This window comes from Dendrobium catenatum, unplaced genomic scaffold (assembly GCF_001605985.2).
Source record: "Dendrobium catenatum unplaced genomic scaffold, ASM160598v2 fragScaff_scaffold_1189, whole genome shotgun sequence".
NCBI classification, from domain to species: Eukaryota; Viridiplantae; Streptophyta; class Magnoliopsida; order Asparagales; family Orchidaceae; genus Dendrobium; species Dendrobium catenatum.
In genome coordinates this window covers 442,694-465,766 of record NW_021319651.1, presented here as the reverse complement: position 1 = coordinate 465,766, position 23,073 = coordinate 442,694, and the positions used below count along the sequence as shown (strand labels likewise).

Below are 23,073 nucleotides of genomic sequence, written 5' to 3'. Positions count from 1 at the left end.
AATTTTTATAATATTAATTCTTATTTTTAAATTTTTATTCACGTGCATTTTTACTAGAAACATATAAAAAAATTAAATATATATCTTTTTTTATGTAGATATCGTTAGTGCCAATAAAAACAACAATAAATTATAATCCAAATTATTTTTTTTATAATATATGTTTTTTTTTTTTCTTTTGCAACTTGCACTCTGTGTATGTGCAATAAAACTAATATAAACAACATAAGAAAAACTTTCAAAACTTATATTAAATGTGAATAAATTTAAAATTATGGAAACTATTATTTTTTGTTTTTGTTTTTTTGCTTTCTAATAATAATTTATATTTTTGCATGATAATTATACCATGATTATTTCATCTAGAAAATATTTAAATTTAAAATTGTAAGTATAAATTAGCTATTAAATTTATATGTATAAATTATATTAAAATATATAGTTATAAATACATAAATTTATTTTAATTTAAAATTTGATAACTGTTAAATTTTTTTTAAAATAAATAATTATAACTCTAAATGAAATTATAAATTATATTATAATTATATTTATATTAAAATTAATTAAACTTTCTCTCACCTGACTTTCACTTTCTTTCCATTTCGCCTCCCCCGCCTCTCTCTCTCCCACGTCTCTCTCTTCGGCCTATTTCTCTCTCTTTATTTTGTATGGAAATAGCCAAATGTTTTGATTTTTTTCAGAAATGTATAATACGCCAATTAATTAAGCGATTCTGCTCCTTTTTTATTTTTTTAAAACAACGGTCCTTCACATAATTGTAATATGCTCCTTTCTAAAAAAAGATGCCTTTGTAATTTATCAAGCAATGCTATATCATAGTTTAATGATGATATAAGTGATTTTCATTATACTTAATGAAAGCTTCAAGAAACAGAAGCCATGACAGGTACAGGCCAAGATACAAGATGGAATTAAAGAAGAAGAAATGTATATTGATGTTAAAGTAAGAGTACAGACGCCCTATATATAGACTTAGATAATAGTCTAAAATAAAAGACCAATGAGGTAATTACACGTGTAAAGTAACCATTATAATATTTAAGCTATGTACTCTAACACTTAACAATTGTTATCCTATGAGCGACGGAGTGCTGAAGGACATTTGCATGCTCCACGACATTAAAAGAAAGCCTAGATAATTTGGCTAAGTAATTAGCTAGCTTCAATGCTATTTTTACTGACTTAGGTTTCGTTTGGGACGGCTTTCTTATTACTTCTCAAAGCAACTTTTTAGTATAAAAATTTTCTTTTTTTACTAAAAAGTCGCTTTAGGAAGCAGAAAAAAAGCTGTCCCAAACGAAACCTTAGTCATAAGAAGTTCTATCAATAATAAGTTTATCGAGATAAAGTAAAAGGCCAAATTTATTTACTTGGAAAAAGATGGTGACACTTCACAAGAAGCCCAATTGCTAATCATTAACATTTAATTTAATTTCTAAGTAGAGGAGCAACTAGAATCATTTGATCATCACCAACAACTTTTTTTACTTTCTCTTTATTTTTTTTAGAACAACATGACATAATCACAAAACACATTACATAATATGATATTTTGTGAAAATTATTAAGAACACAAACAAGGAAAGCATTTCATTGCACACACATAGAAATATCCATCACACAACACATGAGAACATCACATAAACAAACATTATAACAATCGTTGTAGGATAAGTTATTAAGACTTAACTACAGCTTACACATCGGCATAACCATGTCTTTATACAATGACTAGAAGTATAATATAAATCACCAAATATATCTTTACATTTGGCTTCGCACAGATCTTCGGCGCATCCAAACATAATTATTGTATCATGGTTACAGCCCAAATCTTGTGAATTTCCTGTCATTTGTTCATCATCAAATAAAAGCAAAAGATATCAACATAAACAAATATGCACGCCTAAAGGAAATTCTAATTAACATCAGAATTCTTCATCATCAAATAGAAGCAAAAGTTTATATGATGACGTTTATTTCCCAATAAAAATGATTGTCTATCAAATACAACGCAAGCATGAAATATTATTGAACTTATGATATTTATAAGGATGGAAGAATGAATTTAATAGAGAATGTGCATTTCTATTCAAAATCCTTCGCTTGATCATCTTAAAAAATTGTAGTTATTCTCATTATATTACTATTGATTCATCTATTGAATATTTCATGATTGAAAGATATATTTAAATAAAATAGTGTGAAAATATATAATTTCTATATAAAAGAATAAAGATATATATATATACATCCAAAACGTTCCTTTTATCTTTATAATGAAGCTTTGTTAGCCCAATTGGCTTTAAATTCGAACGACCCCGTTGTTGATTTTGGTTTGTGTGATCTTTTGGTTGGGTCGGTGAGTGTTGTTGATTTTTTTTTGTCTCCTTGGTCCTTTCTCCTTTTCTAGTTCTTGTGAGTGCTTTGAGGGTTTTTTGGTTGCGGGTGTTTGTTCTGTTGGTGGCTATTGGGTTGTTGGTTCTTGGGTTGCTTGTCTTCCATTCTTTTTGTAGGTTGTCTTTGAAGGATTTTGGCAGGTTTGATGGTTGTTGTTCGTTTGGTTTCAAGTCTGGAGCTATGAATCTTCATGCTGCTTCTTTTAGCATTTTTTTCATTTGGTTTTCTTGCTTTTTCTATTTTATTTTTCTTGCTTTTCATTGTGATAGGCAGAACTATTGGCTCGTGAATTTTATTTCAACGACTATATTTTTAGTGATTTGAAGGTTCTTTAAAGACTTAATCTCTATTTTTAATTAAAAATATTACTGAATTTATATATCAAATACTAAGCATATGATAAGTAATTGAAGTGGATGTGAAATTAATAATTATTATTTATTACGTATTGGTTTTAGAAGGTGATATGTTTACATATCTTGAATTTATTATATGAATGCCAAAAGTTATAGATGATAACAATCCAAAAGAGAAATTTAGTATTTCTTATACTTTTACTCTTTAACATAAGGATCTCCCTCTTTATTCTAATTAGTGATGATGATTAAAGCAGACCAAAAAAAAATTCATTTTTTGATATAATTGTTGAACTGTGAAAAGATGTCAAAAATAAAATAATATTGACAAAAAACTAGAAAAAAATGAGTTACATCATAACTAGCACTTCTATGTCTTCCCCAACAGTTATGAAACCACTGCGTAAAATCGTTGCAGCGATTACAATCACAGCAGGTGTGCAGCAATTTTAAAAACGTTGCAAGAAAATTTGTGATGGGTAAAATAGACATGAAAGTTCAAATTTTGTGCTACTATAATCCTATTTTTGGATAGTGATATATAACAAATGTTGGGAGAGAGAGAGAGAGAGAGAGAGAGAGAGAGAGGACAGAAGAGAGACGAAAATGGAAAGAAGCAGAGGGCTAATTAATTTACCCAAGAGGTTGGGTCAAAGAACAATAAGCCCAAGGACGAGTGTAATGGAATCCCATTTACAGAAGAACTCCATGTTTAGAAGATGATCACAAAGAGTTGAGACAAACGCAAAGCAGGAAGAGTTATGTACAAAACGAACATCTTCTCCTACCTTTTATAGCCTCTTTCAAGTGCATTATATAACATTAACAAAACCATATGCTCGATTGTGCTTTAGTTTAAAGGAATATTAATATTATGAAACTTAGAAATACATTTCTTAAATTTTTTTACTATAGTGTACAGACAGCTAAAAATTAACGAGATAAAAAAAGTAAGGTAACAACGTTAATTGTCTTAATTATGAAATATTTATTGTATCAATAATTTCATTAACATAAATTTGTAAATTTTATTTAATTTATATATAAAAAATTAAAATCGCAGATAAATCATATTAAACTATTACTAATATAACTTACATAAAATTATATATATGATATATATTTATATAATTAATTTAACACTAAATGCCCATAAATAAATATTCGACGATTTTAGCACTAGACAAATAAATAATAATCTTTATCCTAATAGTGGGGTTGGTCAATATGAATATTATTTCATTATTGTATTCTACTTAAGAGGTCATATTCTTTTTACACTTAAATAATAAATAATAGATTTCTAATAGTTTTTAATTCAGTCTTTTTAGTTCTATTTTCAATCTTTCTTAACTAGTATATCTTTAAAAAAATATTAAATAATACAAATAAATATGAATCTTATGATTTGAATATAAACTCTACAAAAATCATTTTTTCATTCCTATATTCTCTATCACATTAATGCACGCGATTGCTCATTATTAAGAAGGAGAAATTAAAGAGAAACAATGATAATATTTATATATATATATATCTATATATCTTTATTTATATATATTATTATAATATATATTTATTATATATTATATATATATATTACTATATATAATTTCTAGACAAAGATTCAATTTTATGATTTAGATCTATAAATGACTTATAATAAAGTGTTTTTTTAAATTTAAAATATCTGCTGTAGTTTATATGACCTTGTATATTTCCAATTTATGTATTTTCATCAATTTTATTTGATGAAATAAAACCTTAGAAGTCTTATGATTCCGTGAAGACAGTTAGTTTATGCTTACTCTATACATACGCCTTTACGCGTCTGCTACTAGCAGTTTCCTTCCCCCGTCGGCGGAGGGTTTCTCTCTGGCGCGCTACTCTTCTTATGTGGCAGAGAACAGATTATTTCTTTAATTATCACTACATGATCTTGGTTTGCCTCTGGGAGCTATATATTTTGGGTTTTGGGGAGCTCTCTATATTTGACACAAGCGGTGACGCAATGAGATTGAGCGTCGATAAATTGACACAGACGAATCCCGGGCTTTATCTTTTTCACGTCCCATGCGCGTTCCATCCCTCTAATAGGAAATACAAACGAGTTTGTATTTTGCGGAATTATGTTTTCTAACTTAAAGCTGAAATGGTGAAGTGGTCGGTGAACAAGTTTTGGAAAATCCTTCTCACACATCTCTGTTATCTATTAAATTTGGGACTATACTGATTACTATTACTTCTTTAGAGACAGATTATTACATATCGTGAGTTATTAGTCTTACCGTCAGTTCTTTAATCTCGTCTTCAACTATTTCATTGAAGAACTTACACTTAAGAGCAATCTATTCGTTGTTCGGAACATTTGAGGACATTGAAGTAAGTTGTAGGTAGAAATCCTCGTGCAATCGGTCTTATTCCACGGTTGGAATTCGTTTTCGTCCTTCGACCTTCGCCCCATTTTTATTCTCTCCCAGGAATTTGTCTGGTCTGGGCGGATTATTTGGATAAAGCTTTGGAATAAATGATAAAGTGTGACGCTTGTGCGATCCCCACCCATATTACATTGCTCGGCGATTTTAGAAAGAGCTTGATATTACTAATCATATCCCAACAAATTCTAGGTAGGTAAGAGTTCAGAAATCATTAGGTGATTATTCAGTTCAAAGAGTGTTGTTTTTTAAGATTTCCTAAATTTTGGTATGCGTTAAGCCTATTGGCCCATCCAATATGAGCTCGCATTTTAGAAAGAGCTTGATATTACTAAAAACTCAATCATCCAACACAAAGATTTGGTTAGGTTCAGAATCATGTAGGTTAATGTTAAGTAGGTTGTTTTGAAGATTTCCTAAATTGTGGTGCTAGCTTTAGTGTATTTGGCCATCATTTGCTTGGCTGAAATTTTAGAAAGAACTTGAATTGTCACTCATATGCCAACAAATTTGGGTATTAGGTAACAGAATCAATTAGGTTTCTATTGTTTCATGGATGGTATTTTTAAGAGATTTTCCAAATATTGGTTGCTAGCTGTGTGTATTGGCATTTCCCAGGGAAATTGTGTGGGTACGGGCTGTTAAGCCCTGTTCTCGATGTACGTCCCCCCACCTCAATCGTGAATCTTCCAGTTGGAGATGCTGCAATTGTTACGTCTCTTTTGGATGTGGAGTGTGAGGTTGATAATGTTGTGGTTTTACCTGTAAGTTGTGGTCCTGTTCTGCCCAATGTCGTGTTAGCGTCGGCTTCCCCTGTTGCTGAGGTGGTGTCTCAGCCTTTACCCATCCAGGTTGTCGATGAATGTCAGGTTGTTAATGTAGGGATGGTTTCGGAGGCTAAGGCTGTAAATGAGAATCGGGTTGATGTTGATCTCGTCTCATCTGACGTCTCTCCTGTGACGGTCTCAGCTCAGGTTCTAAAGGATAGGGATAGTATTGAAAGGATCAGTGTGGTGTTAGCAATGAGGCTGTTAATTTTTGGTTATCTCCTAATGTTGTTCCCTTCTTTCCTCCGACTTTTCCACCTGCCAGTACTGTGTGTGTGCCTGGAAAAATTTCGGGATCTCTAGTTGTGGGTCCTTCTGTGGATTCGGGCCCTGGTCTGGGTATGGCTGTGCCTCAGGATGGTAATTCGGTGGTAAACAGGTTTACGGAGGTACTTATCACTTTGGTCGATTCGCGCAACTTAGGCTCTACTTTAGGCGATAGCTCTGGTATGGATATTAAGAATCATGTGAATTGGTTGGAATCGTTAGATGGTGATCCTAAATCCGAATTTTCTGATGGTGGTGATTTGGCTCTGACGGATTTTTGTGGGGGCTCGGACCCATGAAATGATTTTTCTCTTGTTAATATTAGAAATTCTGCCATTGTTGGCCTTCGGGGAAGAGCTCGTGGCCGTGGTAGGGGCCGACGCAGGAGATAGTTTCTTATTTATTGGATTGCCCACTGGTTTTGTTTTGCTTCGGTTTGCTGATCGTTGTGTTGGATGCTGGGGTTTCGAGCAATCATGGGTTTGGGCTCGCGCCACTAATGCCAAGCTGGTGGCAACCATTGATGTGTTTTTTCGAGTTGGTTCGTGTCCGTCGCTGTATCCACCTTGGACGGTGCTGGCGAGGTGTCAGTGACGCTGGAAGCTTTAACCACTTGCTGAGCTCACGTTCTATTGTATTTCCCCTTGTATTTCCCCTTTGGTTTTGCCTGTTTTTCCTTGGTTGTAAGGTTGGTTATTTTGATTTGAAAAGAATGTTTTGTTTTCCAAAAAAAAAAAAACCCTTGAAGTAGCATGGCTTTTTAAGTTTCAAATCCTTTAAACTCCTGCCACTTGGCTGTGGAGTACGTAGAATAGTATTTGTAAGTATTTAAATTTTTTTGTTACAGCATGAGAACCTTTGAACTCTTTTTTATTTTGTCTGCAAGGGTCTTAATTCTCCGGAATACTATGTTTTATTTTTATTTTTTGCTTTTTGTTAATTTCTATATGCTGTCCTTTTAACTGGCGTTTTATTCAAATGTATTAAGCCGTTTCTCTTCTTTTTTTTTTTTCTTTCTTTTTTTAAAATAATATCTACTGAATGAATTTTGAGATATTTTGAATTTTTTTTTAAGAATGTAAAAGCTAGGATGTCCCTTCTCGTTAAATAATTTTCAGTTATTTTTATTGTCACTTGATACTTGCTACTACATGAGACATTCAAGCTTAAAATTGAGAGAACAATGTTTATCAATTAATTTATTTTAAAGGTATAATAAAAAATTCGCCACAACAGCTTCATTCGATAGGGACGATATCCAATTTTCCACAACTACTAATTTGTGATAGTCAATTCAATATAGGGTCATCATCAAGCCCAATAGTAATAGTTGAAGATGATTAATATGAAAATCCCTTTGCAAAAACAATAAGAAAGACATCTTCAATATGGCCGAAATTTACTATAGTAAAACTAAGTGATGATACACTTCGCTTTTAATTCTATATACACTGAAGAGATAACACAGATGCACATCAATGTGCACAAATAGCTTGTATGAACTGTACAATGAATATGAAGAAGATTGCATAAGCACATATATTGAGAAGGTTTCAAGTGAAACAGGAGTGTCTAATAGTTTCCTTATTGCTTCTACTGCCCAAGGAAGGCCAATATAAGGGAAGAAGAAATATGAAACTTACACTAGAATAGATTACACCATTCACACAGTGAAGTCTGAGATAAATGTGTACTTAGATGTTTTTTTTTTTTTTTTTTTTTTTTTTTTTTTTTTTTTTTTTTTTTTTTTTGTTTTGAGAAGAATGCAATGGTTTAATTCGATTATTTGAAATGATGGAAGGCAAACAACCTAGAATATCGTAAGATATCTAGGATAGCCTGTGATATTCTTTCAATTCCAATAACATTTGTATCCTCAGCAACCACATTTAGGGTCCGTTTGGGACTGCTTCATGGCTGCTTTGCTTTATAAAAAATTGGTAAATGTTCGTTTGGGGCATTGCGGCAGAGCCGAGTCCGAAAAATTTCTGCGGGCCGTGGCTGCTTTCTGCGACCTCTCAGTGCCTCCTGCGGTGGCTGCTTTCCGCAATTTCCACCGCAAAAAATGTCGTAAATGCCATCTTCGTTCCGCTGCCCCAACGATCCGTCAATCCACATTTTTATTCTTCTCCGCTTTTTCGCCTCCAACGATTTGTCTCGTACTTTTCTCCTTTATCAGGAAATTCGCTGATGCTCAACGGGAAGGAAAACTCGTCGAGTTCCGTGGGAGTCTGTGCTGGTGTTGGGAGCCCTTGTTCCGATTGAGCCGCTCTAAAGGAATCTATCGATGCGGCTTCTTCCATCGAATTTCTCATCCTTTGTCATCTTTTTTTTTTTTTTTTTTTTGAGGAGAATGCAATGGTTTAATTCGATTATTTGAAATGATGGAAGGCAAACAACCTAGAATATCGTATGATATCTAGGATAGCCTGTGATATTCTTTCAATTCCAATAACATTTGTATCCTCAGCAACTACATTTAGTGTATGTGGTAGAGTGATTGTCTGATTGATAATTGGAGATCATTTTTGGGGAAAGAGATAATATAATATTTAGTATGTGATAGTGATTGATACGGTAATTTCTATGGGATAAAAAGAAAAATTAAGATAAGGTTTACAATTTTAAACACTTCAATGTTTTCCATGTAATTTTAAAATTACTCCATCTATCTATTATATTTTGCAAAGTAAGGAAGAAACGAAGGCGGTCACTTTACTATGAAGAATATTCCTCTTAGCAGCTTAAATGTTAATCTTCATGTATTTTTTGCTACATATAAGCACTCTGACAATGCTAATCTGTTTTCTATTTTTTTGATAAACATTGTATTAATTTTATCTATAGTATCGGGGTGAATAGTCGATGATTGATCTTTCTAATTTCCTTTGAATAAAATGTCTATGAAACAATGTTACTAATTGATAAAGTGGATAGCATTTTATCAACTGCAAAAATTGCTTTATATTTTTCTCTGGATTTATTACGTTTCATTGTTGCACAAAATGTCTATAAAAATAGCATTGCTAATTATGTGTTTTCAATGTTCATTAAGAAGATCATTCGTAAAAAAAGTATCATTTATGAGCTTGACAAAATACTTGTTTATAAGCTTGATAAGCTTGCTTGTTTACGGGCTCAATAAGCTTGCTCATTTATAGGCTCGATAAGCTTGCTCGTTTAGCTTGATAAGCTTGCTCATTTATAGGCTTGATAAGCATGTTCGTTTATGAGCTTGATATTAGTTTTCATTAAGCTAAATGAAAATCTTGATTAGGCTTTTTGGTTAATAGATTGATGATGCTCATTTATTAATTTAATCGAGCCGATTGTTTAAAACTCAATAAGAATAGAATGAACTGATCATAAACCGAACACAAATCAAACTTGAACATCCTTCATTTTAAATGAACCAATCCCAAACATAAACGAAAAAGCTCGAATCGAACTCGAACAAGCCCTTGATGAATGAGCTCAAACATGAGCAAACACATACGCAACATGGATGAGTTTGTTTACAACCCTAGTGAGAAGTTAGAATATGTTTCTATCATTGAAAAGATCCTTTGATTATTAGAATCAAGATTTGATATTATCACTACAATCATCAAATAGACTAAGTATCTGTGAGACAAAATAATATAGCAATTCTTGGGTTTATTGCAAACCAATGAAGAAAAGAAAATCAAAAATGAAGTAATTACCAAATAACTCAATATGGATCTGCAACAAACCAACCAACTAAAAAAGATAATGTTTCAATAACAATAATAGAAGCCAATGTGGATGAGGCCGTAGATAAGGATGAATTGTGCTAACAATCGAGAAAAGGATTTCACTAATTATGAATGAGGAGAAAGCTTAACATGATAATGTGATTGAGGATGTTCAAATTTTAGTTATGATTAATCACAAGTTAAATGCTACAACTATAAAAACTTTGAGCATTATATTAAAGAATACAGAGTACTCAAAAATAAAATATATAAAAAACCAACTACATAGAAACAGAAAAAAAGAAGAGAAGAAGATAGCCTCTTACTACTATCATACAAGGAAAATAAAAGAAGATAAAATATGATACCTAGGCATTGATGCAAGTAACCATATGTGTGGAAAAATACAAGTTTATATAATTTAACAAATTGATGAGCAACAATGCTTCTTTATAAGATGAATCAAAAATAGAAGAAAAAGATAAAATATGAAATTCTTATCCGCTTGAAGAATGAGAAACATTAACTCATTTTCAATCTTTATTTTGTGCCAAATATGCAGAGTATTATCTTTAACTTAAAAGCAACCTAAGAGAATGTATATTATATTTATTTAATAGAAAATCCTTTGTTCATAAAAGATAATATTGGCAGATTGATCATTAAGATACCAATATCAAGAAAAGTAATGTAGAATAGTTATAGATGATGTTACTAGAGGGATAGTAAGTGATGCGGTGTGTGGAACAACCTAAGGTAGCATATAATTGAATGTCATCATGCAGCTCGTCTCCAGGCCTCCCTCAATCATCCTCACTGCTCTTTTTTTCCGTTATTTGCAGTAGTATTATCCTAGTCAATACATTCTGTTAGCTATTTTACAACATACATATATATAAATACTTACTGAAAAGAAACAAAGGAAAATATACACAATAAATTTCTGTTCTATTTGCCTTGTGCATTCTTCTTCTTGTTTAGGTCTTCGGTTGTTGTATTCTCGGAAAGGCTTCTGTTGCAGGTTTCACAACAGCTGTTATCAGAGCCGAATCTGGGACAAGCACTCGGGTGGCCGAGAGTAGCCGACAAGCAGCTCTTGATGAAGATTGGAGTCAAGAAGCTTTGTGGGCCTCCCTAGCGAATATCTCAAGGGAATCTCAATGAGTACATCGAGAAATTAATTCTATATATTAAGTGCTCGTAACAACCTCAATGAATCTGAAAATCAACTGTTTGCTCGCTATATAGGCTGATTGAGGGATCCAATACAGGATAAGCTAGAATTTATCCCTGTTTGGACACTTTCTCAGACGGTTAACTTCTGCCTCAAAGCAGAAACTCAATTGTTGAGACATTCCAAAAGCTTCTCAAACAGGCGATAGCATTCAGATCAATTTAGTGAGTCTCGGAATGTAGCAATCCATAATAAAGCTTCACAAGCAGCGCCACCTACAAGTTCACACACAACCCCTAGGATCGATCTAAAAGTGTTGTCGAAGCCTCGTCCACCTCATAGGGAGAACTCGTAAGCCAGATCTACAAATTTAAATTATTTTCATTGTTTCCAATTGGGGCACAAGTCTAATGAGTGTCCAACTAGACCACAACTTCAACTTGCAGAGGGTGAACCAAAAAATGTGTTAGGAGTCTTAGTAGAAGATACCGAAATTGAGGCCGAAGATCTTATGGCCTATGAAAGTGAGCCTGTAGTTTGTATCCTAGAACGATTATTGCTAGCCCCACACCAACCTACTATGTCCCAAAAAAATGCAATCTTTTGCACTGGTTGCACTATTAAGGAGGTGTGTGAATTGCTCATATATAATGGCTGCAATGAGAATGTTGTATCGCATTCTCTAGTGCATGCTTTACAACTAAAAACCAATAAAAATCCTCAACTGTATAAGATCAACTGGGTTGTTGACCCTTCCCGTATCCAAACAAAAAAAAAAAGAAAGTAAAAAAAATGAAAAATCAAATCCTCACCTGCTCTCTGCGTACCCACGTCGTTCGCACGTCGCAGCCACGACCGAAGTCGCATCCTTGCACGTCGTCGACACGACTCGATCGCGTAGATAAAGGGCCGAAGAAACGAAGTCGCGCTCCCTCTGACTCTCTCTTCGCTCTCTGGCTCTCTCCGCCCCTCATTCTCTGATCTCCCTGGCTCCCGAGCTCTCTTCTCCCGCTCCAACTCTTCCCCGACGACTTTCCCTTCTGTTGGATCGGAACTCCCCCTCCGACCGACTTCCACCTTCGACGACTCCTTCCCGTCGGATAGGAAGTTGCGACACTTTGGTCGGAAGCAAGAACAGGAGCCCCCTTGCTGTGGAGATAACCTTCTCCATTTCACGCTTCTTCGGCCGGATCCAAAGAAAGAGAGAGAGAGAAAGAAAGAGAAGAAGAGGTAGATCTCCCTACCTCTTGTCCAAGCCGTCGCCTCCTCCGGCTCCCTCTGGCTGTTCGACTGCGCTCCTTCGACGGCTTTCCCTTCTTGTCGAGATCGGAAGTTGCAACATTTTGATCGAAGCAACTACGGGCGCCGTCTCACTGTGTAGGTAACGATCTCCCTTCCGCGCGCTTCTCTGGTCGGATCCCTTAAGCAGAAAGAGAGAGGGAGAGGGAGAGATCTATTTTACTCTATTTTGATATAATTATAATTATTATAATTATTATTATTATTATTACTAATTAACTTTAATTATAAATTAATGATAGTTAATTAAAATTTAATTACATTTAATTAATAATTATAATTATTATGAATTAATCATTACATGATTAATTAAATGGTAATTATAATAATTAATTGTGTACTAATTTTAATTAATTAAATTTAGTTATAATTAATTTTAATTAGTTAATTATAATAATGATCAATTATAAACTCGCTCCTTGCTTCGGTCCCCGAGCCAACTCCATCGCCGGCCCACCAGCCGCCGGCCCCAAAGGTATAACCTCCAAACTCAGGCTTCCGTCCTCGATGTGTACGACGGACCGGAAAACCGCCTATACACGCCTTTATTGCGCGTGGTGGGATGGGACCCCGGTCCGACGCCTACGACGAGGCGGACAGTCGCCTCCCATGCTTTCTTACCTCGTCATGCGTGGCGAGTCAGTGGTCTACCCATGCACGCTTTTCTTAGCGTGGTGGGAAGGGCAACTGGCGCGACACCTACGATAAGGTGAGCGAGCAACCTCCGCTCTTTTATCTCGACTAACGTGTCGGGCCGGCGGTCTACCTATGCACGCCTTTATTGAGCGTGGTAGGAGGGGCAACCGGTACGACACCTGTGTTGAGCTAAACGAGCAACCTTCGCCCTCTTATCTCGACTAACGTGTCGGGCCGGCGGTCTACCTATGCACGCCTTTATTGAGCGTGGTAGGAGGGGCAACCGGCACGACATCTGTGTTGAGGTAAGCGAGCGACCCACGCCATCCTGTCTCGACATGCGTGTCGGACCGGCAAACCACCTAAGCACGCCTTTGGTGGCCGTGGTAGGAGGGAAACCGGTTTGACGCACACGGCGAGGTCAGGTGAGCTTGGTGTACCCTTTTCTTTGCGCGGCCGGAATCATTTATAAGTACCCCCGGGCGGGGGGAAAGCAACTGCTCTTCTTGTAACAGGTACCGTCAAAGACCCCATGCACGCCTTTATTGGCCGTGGTGGGATGAAAAAATCACGGCCGAGGTGTCCTCGAAAGAGGGCACCTACCATGCACGCCTTTATTGGCTGTGGTGGGAAGGCCCAGTTTTCTCGTAGTTTTTCCCCTAAACGGGGGAGACGCCGGGAGGCTGCCGAAATTTCGGGTGAAATACTACTACACTCGGACCTGTTTTGAACTCAAAAGAACAAAGATTTGGACCAAATAAGATGGCCCGGGACGACGGAACCATGGGATCTTGATCGGGTCCATCATCCATTCCCCCACCATCCGCTTTAAGTGAGAGATGGTGAAATTTCTACTTTAAATATCAAATTCTCCAAATTCCCAAATCCAAATCCAGTTCTCAAGTACCCAAATCAAAACCCAATTTTCAAATACCTAAACCTATTGCTGCTACTATATGCCAGATAACTCGTATCTCTACGTATCTGATCGATGACTAGCCTTAATCGAAAGTTCTCTCTCGTAATCGGGAGGGGTAATTAACTATAGGGGCTTGCGCCTATAGGAAACCAGAACTCAGATCATAAAGTCCTCGCAAAATGAGGGCGAAATCTCTGGGTAGTGTCTTATCTACAAACCCATCTGCCTTCCAAAATTTACCCCGGAACTTAGTCCGTTAAAACTCCCTCGCCGAAATAAGAAGAAGAGCGCGCGGAGGCCGGGGCCGAATTTTCGGAGCCCACATGGGTCAAGAAGGGGATGGGCATTTTGGTGACATGTGCAGAATTAACATCTCTATAGGGAAACAATACACTTGCGAAGTTCTCTATGACGTCCTTGACATTGATGTCTGTCATATTATTTTGGGTCGCCCATGGCAATATGCCAATAGGGCCATATATGACTGCCGCCAAAACACATACTCTTTCTTCTAGAAGGGAAGGAGACTTCAGCTACTACCGAACATATAACTGGAGCCATTGAAAATCAAAACAAGGACAAAGCTGTCCTTAGTATTGTTTCGGGATAAACCTTGCTTGCCGATAAGAACAACAATTGTGTTTATGCATTAGTAGTAATGGAGAACCCCCTTAGCAACAATCAGGGACCGACTTCTCCGCAAGTGCAAGAGCTGCTTCAAGAGTTTAAAGATCTTATGCCTAATGAGCTCCCACGAGAGCTTCCGCCCATGAGGATGATTCAGAACCAAATTGATTTAACCCTAGGAGAAAATTTGCCCAATTTTTTGCACAATAAAATGAGTTCAAAGGAACAAAAAATCCTTTAGGAGATGGTGGAAGTCTCATTGAGACAAAAACTGATTCAGCCAAGCCTCAGCCCTTGTGTCGTCCCGTCACTAATAGTTTCAAAAAAAAGATAACAAATGGCGGATGTGCATTAATAGTAGGGCTATAAAAAAATTACAACCAAGTTCTGGTTCCCTATGCTTCAAATTGAAGATCTGCAAGACAAGCTCTCCGGTTCATAATTCTTTTCCAAGCTTGACCTTCGTAGTGGATACCACCATATCCGCATTTGGCCCGGCGATGAGTAGAAAACTGCGTTCAAAACCCACAAAGGTCTATTCAAATGGTGGGTAATGACGTTCAAGTTGTGTAATACCCCGCCACCTTCATGCACTTGATGAACGAGGTACTCAAAGATTATCTCAATCAATTTTGTGTCGTTTACTTTGATGATATTTTGATTTATAATAAATCTTTTTCGGAGCATTTGAAACATCTTACCTTGGTATTGCAAACTCTACGGACACATAAGCTATATCTAAATATTTTTAAATGTGAAATTTCCATGACCCAAGCATATTTCTTAGGCTTCACTGTGCAGACGGAGGGTGTGACCACCAACCCAAATAAAATTGTTGCAATTCGGGACTGGCAGATTCCTCAAACCCTGTTTGATGTCAGAAGTTTCAATGGTCTTAGTGTACCTCGATTTGGACCTAGTGTGCCTCGATGCAACCAATATCATATTTCTCTGTTCATTGTGGCTTCCTCTTCAAGGGAAATGCTATGTGTATACCCGATTCCTCCTATAGACAGCAGCTTATAAAGGAGGATCACATTGGATGTCTTGTAGCCCATCTTCATCGTGAGAAGACGAACCTTCAGCTGAAGCCGCCTTTTTTTTTTTTTTTTGCCTAAACTACATAGAGATGCATCGTGATTCATGGAGCGGTGCGCTGTGTCAAGAATTCAAAGGAACTAAGCAGAATGTGGGACTTTACACTCCCTTACCCATTCCTGACTTTATTTGCGAAAATATTAGTATTGACTTTGTAGTGGCTTACCACAGACCCAAAAGGGCGTTGACTCTATCATGGTAGTAGTCGACCTGTTTTCAAAGATGGTGCACTTTATCGCTTGCAAGAAGATCTTTGATGATGTCAATATTGCACGATTATTCTTAATGTCGTTCAACTACACGATCTCCCTTGTAGTATTACTTTTGACCGTGATGTAAAATTTGTTAGCCACTTTTGGTGAGAACTCTAGAACCGCCTTCGCACAGCAATTAATCTGAGCTCCGCTAATCATCCTCAATCCGATGGCCAAACAGTAGTTGTTAATCAAACACTAAGTAGCATGGCTCAGAATCATCCAAAACAATGAGAGAATTCTCTCTACCAAGTTGAGTTTGCATATAACTGAATGCCCAATCGCTCTACAGGGAAGTGTCCATTTGCCATTATTTATACAAAAGCACCTAATTAACCACTTGTACGATAATGTCATTCTACTTAAATGCTCTAACAAATCGGCGGCTGCACTCACGGATCAATATCTAACAATACTTGATGAAGTCCCCACTAAATTAGTCACGCCCAATTCCAACTACAAATAGTGATGAGGACATCGTCAGCATTTTCGACGCCGGAGATCGATGGTTACGAGCATGAGTTGTATTTTCATTATTTTATGTAGTAGTTTATTTTTATTTTATGTTTTTCCGTTTTGCCCTTATGGGTATTTGGTCGCTATTGTAGCCCAAGGGGCATTTTAGTCTTTTGCTTTTTATTTATCATTGTGAGGCCTATTTATATGGTCCTTCTCTTGTAATAGTTTATTATAAATGATAGTTTTATTTTGGGTTATTAAGTTCCAATGGATCTCTTTAATTTCTTAAAGTAACTCCTCCATTGCATGTTTGTTTCACATCAAATAGGCAGCAGACCTCCACAAACGATGCAAACAGAGGAAAATATACACAATACTTTTATATTCTATTGCCAATGCATTGTTCTTCTTGTTTAGGTCTTCAGCAGTTGTGTTCTCATGAAGGCTTCTGTTGTAGGTTTCACACCAATAAGTTCCTCTCTTACTTGTTTTATCCTAATTTACTTCATGTAATCTTCTTCTTCTTCAAAGTTGTAGTTTTCATCCTGTGATCCCGAGTCACATCCTTCATCAAATATGACATGTAGTCTAATGATTGTCTTCCTAGTATTTGAATTGTAATAGCTTGTAGTCTTTTCAGTTTGGGTCATAAACAATGAAAATGAACATCTAAATCTTGTCATCTAGCAACTTCTTCTCTTGTTCGGCACATACACATGAGCTATACTTCCAAAATCTTTTATATGATACTCGTTAGGCTTCCTTCCGCTCCATAGTTCTTGTGATGTCTTTCTCTATAAACTTTTTGTTTGTGATTAGCTGGTCAAACAAACTGTATTTGCATCTGCTTCAACCCAAAATTCTTTTGACAATCTCTTGCTTTTAAGCATGCTCCTTGCTATGTGAAGGATTGTTCCATTCTTCATTTTTGCTACTCTACTTTACTAAAGGAATCTCTGAGAAATTAGAGATTAAAGTGTTTCGTTAGCTTCTCAAAATTCTTGAAATTTTTTCAAGCGAATTCTCCTCCTTGATAAGATCGTATAGCTTTATTCTTAAGCCCACTTTCATTCTTCATGGTTTCCTAAAATTTTTTAAATATTCCAAAAACCACTGATTTTTGCTTCAAAAATGCACTCATATTTTTCATGAAAAAAAAAAAGCTATGGAGACATGGAAATAATTACTCTTACCGAGCTTAGCATTATTAGAGCACAAGCATATGTATGCATGAGCTTAAGTAGCTTTAGAGTTCTTAAACTTAACTTAGTTAGAAAGCTTTCCCTAAAATGCTTCCCGAATAGACATGTTTCCTATAATTGATAAGGGCGTCTGAAGCAAAATAGTCCAATTATGATATTCTTCTTAGAAAGCAACTCAAGTCAAGTCCTATGAAATTAAGATGCCCAAACTGAATATGTAAAAACCAAGAAACAACATTATAACAAGCTTTAAAATACTTAGCAATATCATTTTGAATAGTTAATAAGAAAATTCTATTCTTTGGCATTAACACCTTAGCAATTAAGTTGGCAGTATTATATTTTAAGGAAAAGAATTTTTTTCTTAAGTGCATCTCATATCATTTCTCCAAAAGTTGTCATAAATTTAAGATATTACTCTTTATATTTGGTCAAGATAAATAATGAAAATGAATTGATGATTCACGTATTTCAAGCAAATAAGAACATTATCTTTGCCTCGTACTTCTATCTTTGATTCACCTCTCAAAGACACAGTCGCTCACCGATTCATCAAACACTAGGAATATGCACTACAGCAAAATGGTTGATTTTCGATGAAATTTTTCATCAGAAATCATCAAATTTCTAACGAAAAGATTTTCACTTGTAAAACATGCATCAAAAAATAATTACTAAAAAAAAAACATCCGGAAATTTTAAACAAAATTTAGCATTTTTCATTCCAACCCGCTACCCGCAAACCAGCTAGACCACCCTATTGCCATTCCATACCATACCATCTTTCATCATTCTATAAAAAGAAACCTTTGGGCCCTAACACCACTTTGTTAGAAAAGGAAAGATTTTAAAACTAAACAAGACTAAGCGGATAAAATATATTTTGATGATAGAGACTGCTTATTTTATTTTTCACTTTGCTTGATAATATTCAAAGAAATCACAACTATTTATATTACTGGCATCTCCATTAGGAATATACTAAATATACCAACATATTTCAATGCACTAGCTATAAATAATTACAAAGATAATATTTCTATTTTCTATCACAAAAATCATTAAATATTATCCTAAATTTTTCTAAGAATTACTCTAGAACAAATGTCTAACATCCTCAAAAAATCATACCAAAACATGAGCTCTATTTAGGCTTCGTTTGAGACAACTTTCTTACTACTTTCTAACATAATTTTTTATAAAAAAAGTCTAATTCATTATCACCTTAAATGCTTTCCTTTCACATGATCACTGGTCACCAGGTATGCTCTTGATGATGTCAGAGTCACCTGAAGGGGCACAGGGCAATTTAAAATCCAAAAATAAACTCTCCAAAAAAAAATAATACAATATAAAATCGCGTATTGTGTTATCATACAGAGGGATACCAACCTGGATCAATGATGCTAAGGCAGCACACCCGAAAATATTTGCCACAAGCAGTTCCCAAATCAACATTATCTGTTTTTGGGTAAATTTGATGTTACATGATAGAAATAGTTGAAACTGTATAGTTTTCTATAGAGTAACAAGAATTGTTCATTATGATCAACAAGTTTTCTTCCAACTAATTAGTCTGTTAAATCTATTCTCACATAATTTTTATCGATGCTTCTTTTGTTTATCCCAATTCCTTATCAGTAGTCCATAATAGCCACTATTTACATTGTATAATTATGATGCAATAATCCAGAAGAAAGGAGTTCAGTAAAACTCACTTCCGTTAAAATGGTGGACTCCGACCTTGCCCAACATTGCATAGTACTCAATTTCAGATTTACGAAGAGGAGGGCAGTTGTTTGCTATGATCACCAACTTGCCTAGAGAATAAACACATGCAAAACAGATTAAGCCAATTCTCTCTAATATGGGAGTGAATTGATGCTTTAAAAAAATTATCCTTTTTGAAAAGATTGTGACCTAAAAATAATTTTACAACATTGATTCTCAAAAATAACTTTGTTTTTATTTTTAAAAGAAAAACTTGCGAAAAAAAATCTAACATGCACATAAAAAGTTATAGGAAACTTAGAAATTTTTTATGTGAAAATTAAGAAAGAGAAAAACTACATAGCTTGGCCAAGTTGCAATAATCCATTTTTTAGCAAAAGATAGAAAACTCCTTCACAATTGAAGAATATGGGAATAGTTAGAGTGCTTTTTTTTTATTTCTATTGTAAGGATTGCAAAAGTCTAGTGTCCACAAGCAAATAATTAAAACTCAACAACAAGTTAAATACTAAAAAAAAGTCTGGCGATGGTGGTGACGATTGTTGGTGGTGTTCACCAGCTTTGATAATCAGAAAAAAATACAAGTGAGTTCTTTAATTCTTTCAACTTTTGAACCTCCCCTTATGTAAAGAATGATATCCTATTTATAACATTTTTAGAAGGCATTTTGATAAATTTGACTAAAATCCAAAGCACTCCACGGTATGATCTATATTAATCCCTTAGTTATATATCGTTTATCAAATATTTTAATGTCTTAACGATGTTAGAATTGAATGATCTTGGGCTCATTAGATTTTTCTCATCAAGTAACTCGATTTGACTATAAGCATGATATAATTGGAAGTCATTTGGTCCAAGAATTCATGTTCAAAAGTTTTCAAACAAAATTCAAGTGATTGAATTGAGATCAATTGGAATCAAATCGTTTGTAGCATCGATAGGTTCATCTTGCCGAGATGTTCAGTTTGACAATTAGTTTGTCAAAATCGGAGTTTGAATTATCATGAATTTAATTTTGAAAGTTTTCAATTCAAATATTACACAAGATTTATGTTGATACTGTGAATTTTTTGGAGTTGTATCATTAATCAAATTCAAACATACAAAAAATGTATCTAACTACTAGTCATTATGTTTTATTCCCCCCACACTTGAGATACATAAACTTCATTGATTTTAATACATCAATTGCCGATATTCTCAAATATCAAATATAAATCCTATTAAGTAAGGAGAGTTCTAGTAATCCATGTAATGAATATAAAGGGAACTCCTATTCAATTTCATGGCATTTTTGTTGCAGGATAGTCGCCCTTTCAAGCTACAGGTTCCTAATCCAGGTATACAATTTTTTATTTAATCTTCAAATTATGTTCTGCATATTCATGATATAAGCTTTATTATTAAAAAAATTTGGAGCACCCCTCTTAAGCAAAAAAAAAAAAAAAGCTTGAAGATTTCAAGAATGCAAACTATCAAAAATTCAAAATCTCAACAAAAAAAAAGAGAATAAAACAACAAAAAGATCAATAAAGTGAGCTTCAAATATCAACAAGCAACATTCTACAGTTAGAAATTAAGAAAAACCTTGCTTAATTGACTTAACAATAGCTTAAGAACTTTTTCAAAGCACATTTGCATATTAAAGTGCACTACTAGTAGTAGTAGTAGTTTCTAACCACAATGGCATCTTTAAAATGAAAATTTCAAATTAATGACTACTGAAAAAAGGGCTTCTTGCGAATAACTTAATAATTAGAAATAAATTATAAGCTAGGTTACAGGACAACCAAAGTACATGAGATGGCAAATTTAGTTTTACAAGAAACTTAGTTTGTTGGCTTGAAAATGCAATCCAATGTTAACCTAAAGTTTTTTAATACATGCACAACAAATAAGTACAATGCTCATTCAAAAGAATGTAGTGATCAGGTAATAAGCCAAACAAAATAAATATTGAATTTAACCAGAATCTATGAAGAAACAATATAAGAACATAATTGTTGTTTTTAACACTTGGAAAACAAAGTAAGGCAATTGCATTTAAAAACAAGAAATATTGTACAAGTATTCATCACTTCAGTGTATAAAGAGAACTAACAAGAGACCGAATAGCAGATACCAGAAAAAGATAAAATAAATTGGATAAAAAAGGGCAAAAGCATCAACCTTTATTGTTCCTGAGGGATCTAAGAACGGTCTTGTAGCCAAGAGTGTACTTTCCGCTCTTCATCACAAGAGCTAGCCTGTTATTAATGCTCTCGGTGCTTTTCTTCTATAACCAACAGTAGAACAGAGAATGATCGATATCAAGGGATAGAACCGAATTAAAACAATTACGATCCAAATGAATTCATGACTTTACCGTTTTCTTAGTGGGTGCCATTGTTGCTGTTCCAAGTAAGAAGGGAAAGGTACGCAGGAAACCAATATCCCAGTGCTGGCGGCGAAAAACCCTAAAGTCAGGGAGATTGTCTATATGAAAATATTTGTAAGTAGCAAATGATATGGCTATTATACCCTTTGGGTTTGGTTGTAAATTGTAATTAGATTATAAATTCTTATGTTTTTACTAATATCAGAATATTTATATTTATTTTTATAATTATTAAATATTATTAATATTAATTTATTTAAAATGACATACCCATTTTTATAGATACGCTTTTAATGATTTAGATACTATTATGTTATATTTATAAACTTAAAAATTTTAATATTTCATGTTTAAAAACGTAAATTCTAGTAGCATGTACGTAAATTTCTTTTTATTAATGAGATTTACATAAATAAATTCAAAAATTATTCAATTTGAACATTTCATGTTCAAAATTACAATTTACTTACAAATTTGTCATCACTTTAACCGCCATCAATGTCATTATTGTCACTAACAATCACTACCTTCCATCATCATCACTTGTTGATCATTTTCACTGCCCTGTTAGTAGTGATCATATCCACATCATATGAATAAAAAAAGTCAACAATTTTTAAGATATTTAATATATTTTATCTCATATATAAATATAAGTAAAAAAGGAATAAAAAAATAAAAGAAAAATTGATCTTAAATAGGCCCTTAACCCTTATGAAATAATAAAATTTAAATGTTAAATATCTATATAGAATAAAATTGATCTCACCGTCTCCTTTTGGAGCCCAATAGAGTCTATAACATAAGTTTTGCACAAATTTGAAGAATTCAAAGTATAACTTTCTAATAGTTTTTGCTAAAAATTAACTTGACAATTTTATGGAAAGCTGAAGTTATAATTAAAGATATTTTACTTAATTCACAACCCCGATTGGGGTCCATATTGATGTTTACGGAGTGATTGAACCTATTAATTAACAAATTAAGATGTCTTTTACAACCTCTATTTGTACATGTTAGATCTTTGTAAAAATTTAAGGCATCAAATACTTTATTTCAACAAAATTTTAAGCATGTAATAGTTTGATTTTATTTCCATGAATATTTTTTAATTTCTTATATTTTTTTTCATTGATTAATAATCAATTCTCAATTAAAGACGCACAATATATGTGGTAAAGATCACTTAGGTGTAACCTAAAGGATAAATTTTAATCTACTTTCGTATATCTCTAAGATTTCTTTCTTCCAATGAAATGTATACAGAGC

General features: G+C 34.2%; 1 protein-coding gene across 3 annotated transcripts; it reads right to left on the bottom strand.

Moving 5' to 3' along the window:
- Positions 1-1,605: 1,605 nt before the first annotated feature.
- Positions 1,606-21,950, bottom strand: LOC110107176 (60S ribosomal protein L30). 3 transcript variants are annotated; one of them, XM_020837362.2, is made up of 6 exons: positions 21,793-21,950; positions 21,597-21,702; positions 19,412-19,513; positions 19,086-19,154; positions 18,918-18,982; positions 1,606-1,870 (listed from the first exon to the last, which is right to left on the bottom strand). In XM_020837362.2, the coding sequence occupies exons 1-5, from the start codon at positions 21,811-21,813 to the stop codon at positions 18,942-18,944; spliced, it is 339 nt and encodes a 112-aa protein (XP_020693021.1). In that variant the 5' UTR covers positions 21,814-21,950; the 3' UTR covers positions 1,606-1,870; positions 18,918-18,941. The 3 variants fall into 3 exon arrangements, with proteins under 3 accessions (XP_020693021.1, XP_020693022.1, XP_020693020.1); XM_020837363.2 differs by lacking the exon at positions 1,606-1,870 and adding an exon at positions 10,615-10,877; XM_020837361.2 differs by lacking the exon at positions 1,606-1,870 and having other exon boundaries at positions 18,671-18,982.
- Between the last annotated feature and the right edge of the window lie 1,123 nt (positions 21,951-23,073).

What these genes read in the sequence shown, in the direction of transcription:
- LOC110107176 (XM_020837362.2), bottom strand. Translation starts at nt 21,813, where the DNA reads ATGGCACCCACTAAGAAAACG. An exon ending in TGGCACCCACTAAGAAAACG is followed by an intron (nt 21,703 to 21,792) that starts GTAAAGTCATGA and finishes TGTTGGTTATAG; the next exon opens with AAGAAAAGCACCGAGAGCAT. An exon ending in AGTCCACCATTTTAACGGAA is followed by an intron (nt 19,155 to 19,411) that starts GTGAGTTTTACT and finishes ACCCAAAAACAG; the next exon opens with ATAATGTTGATTTGGGAACT.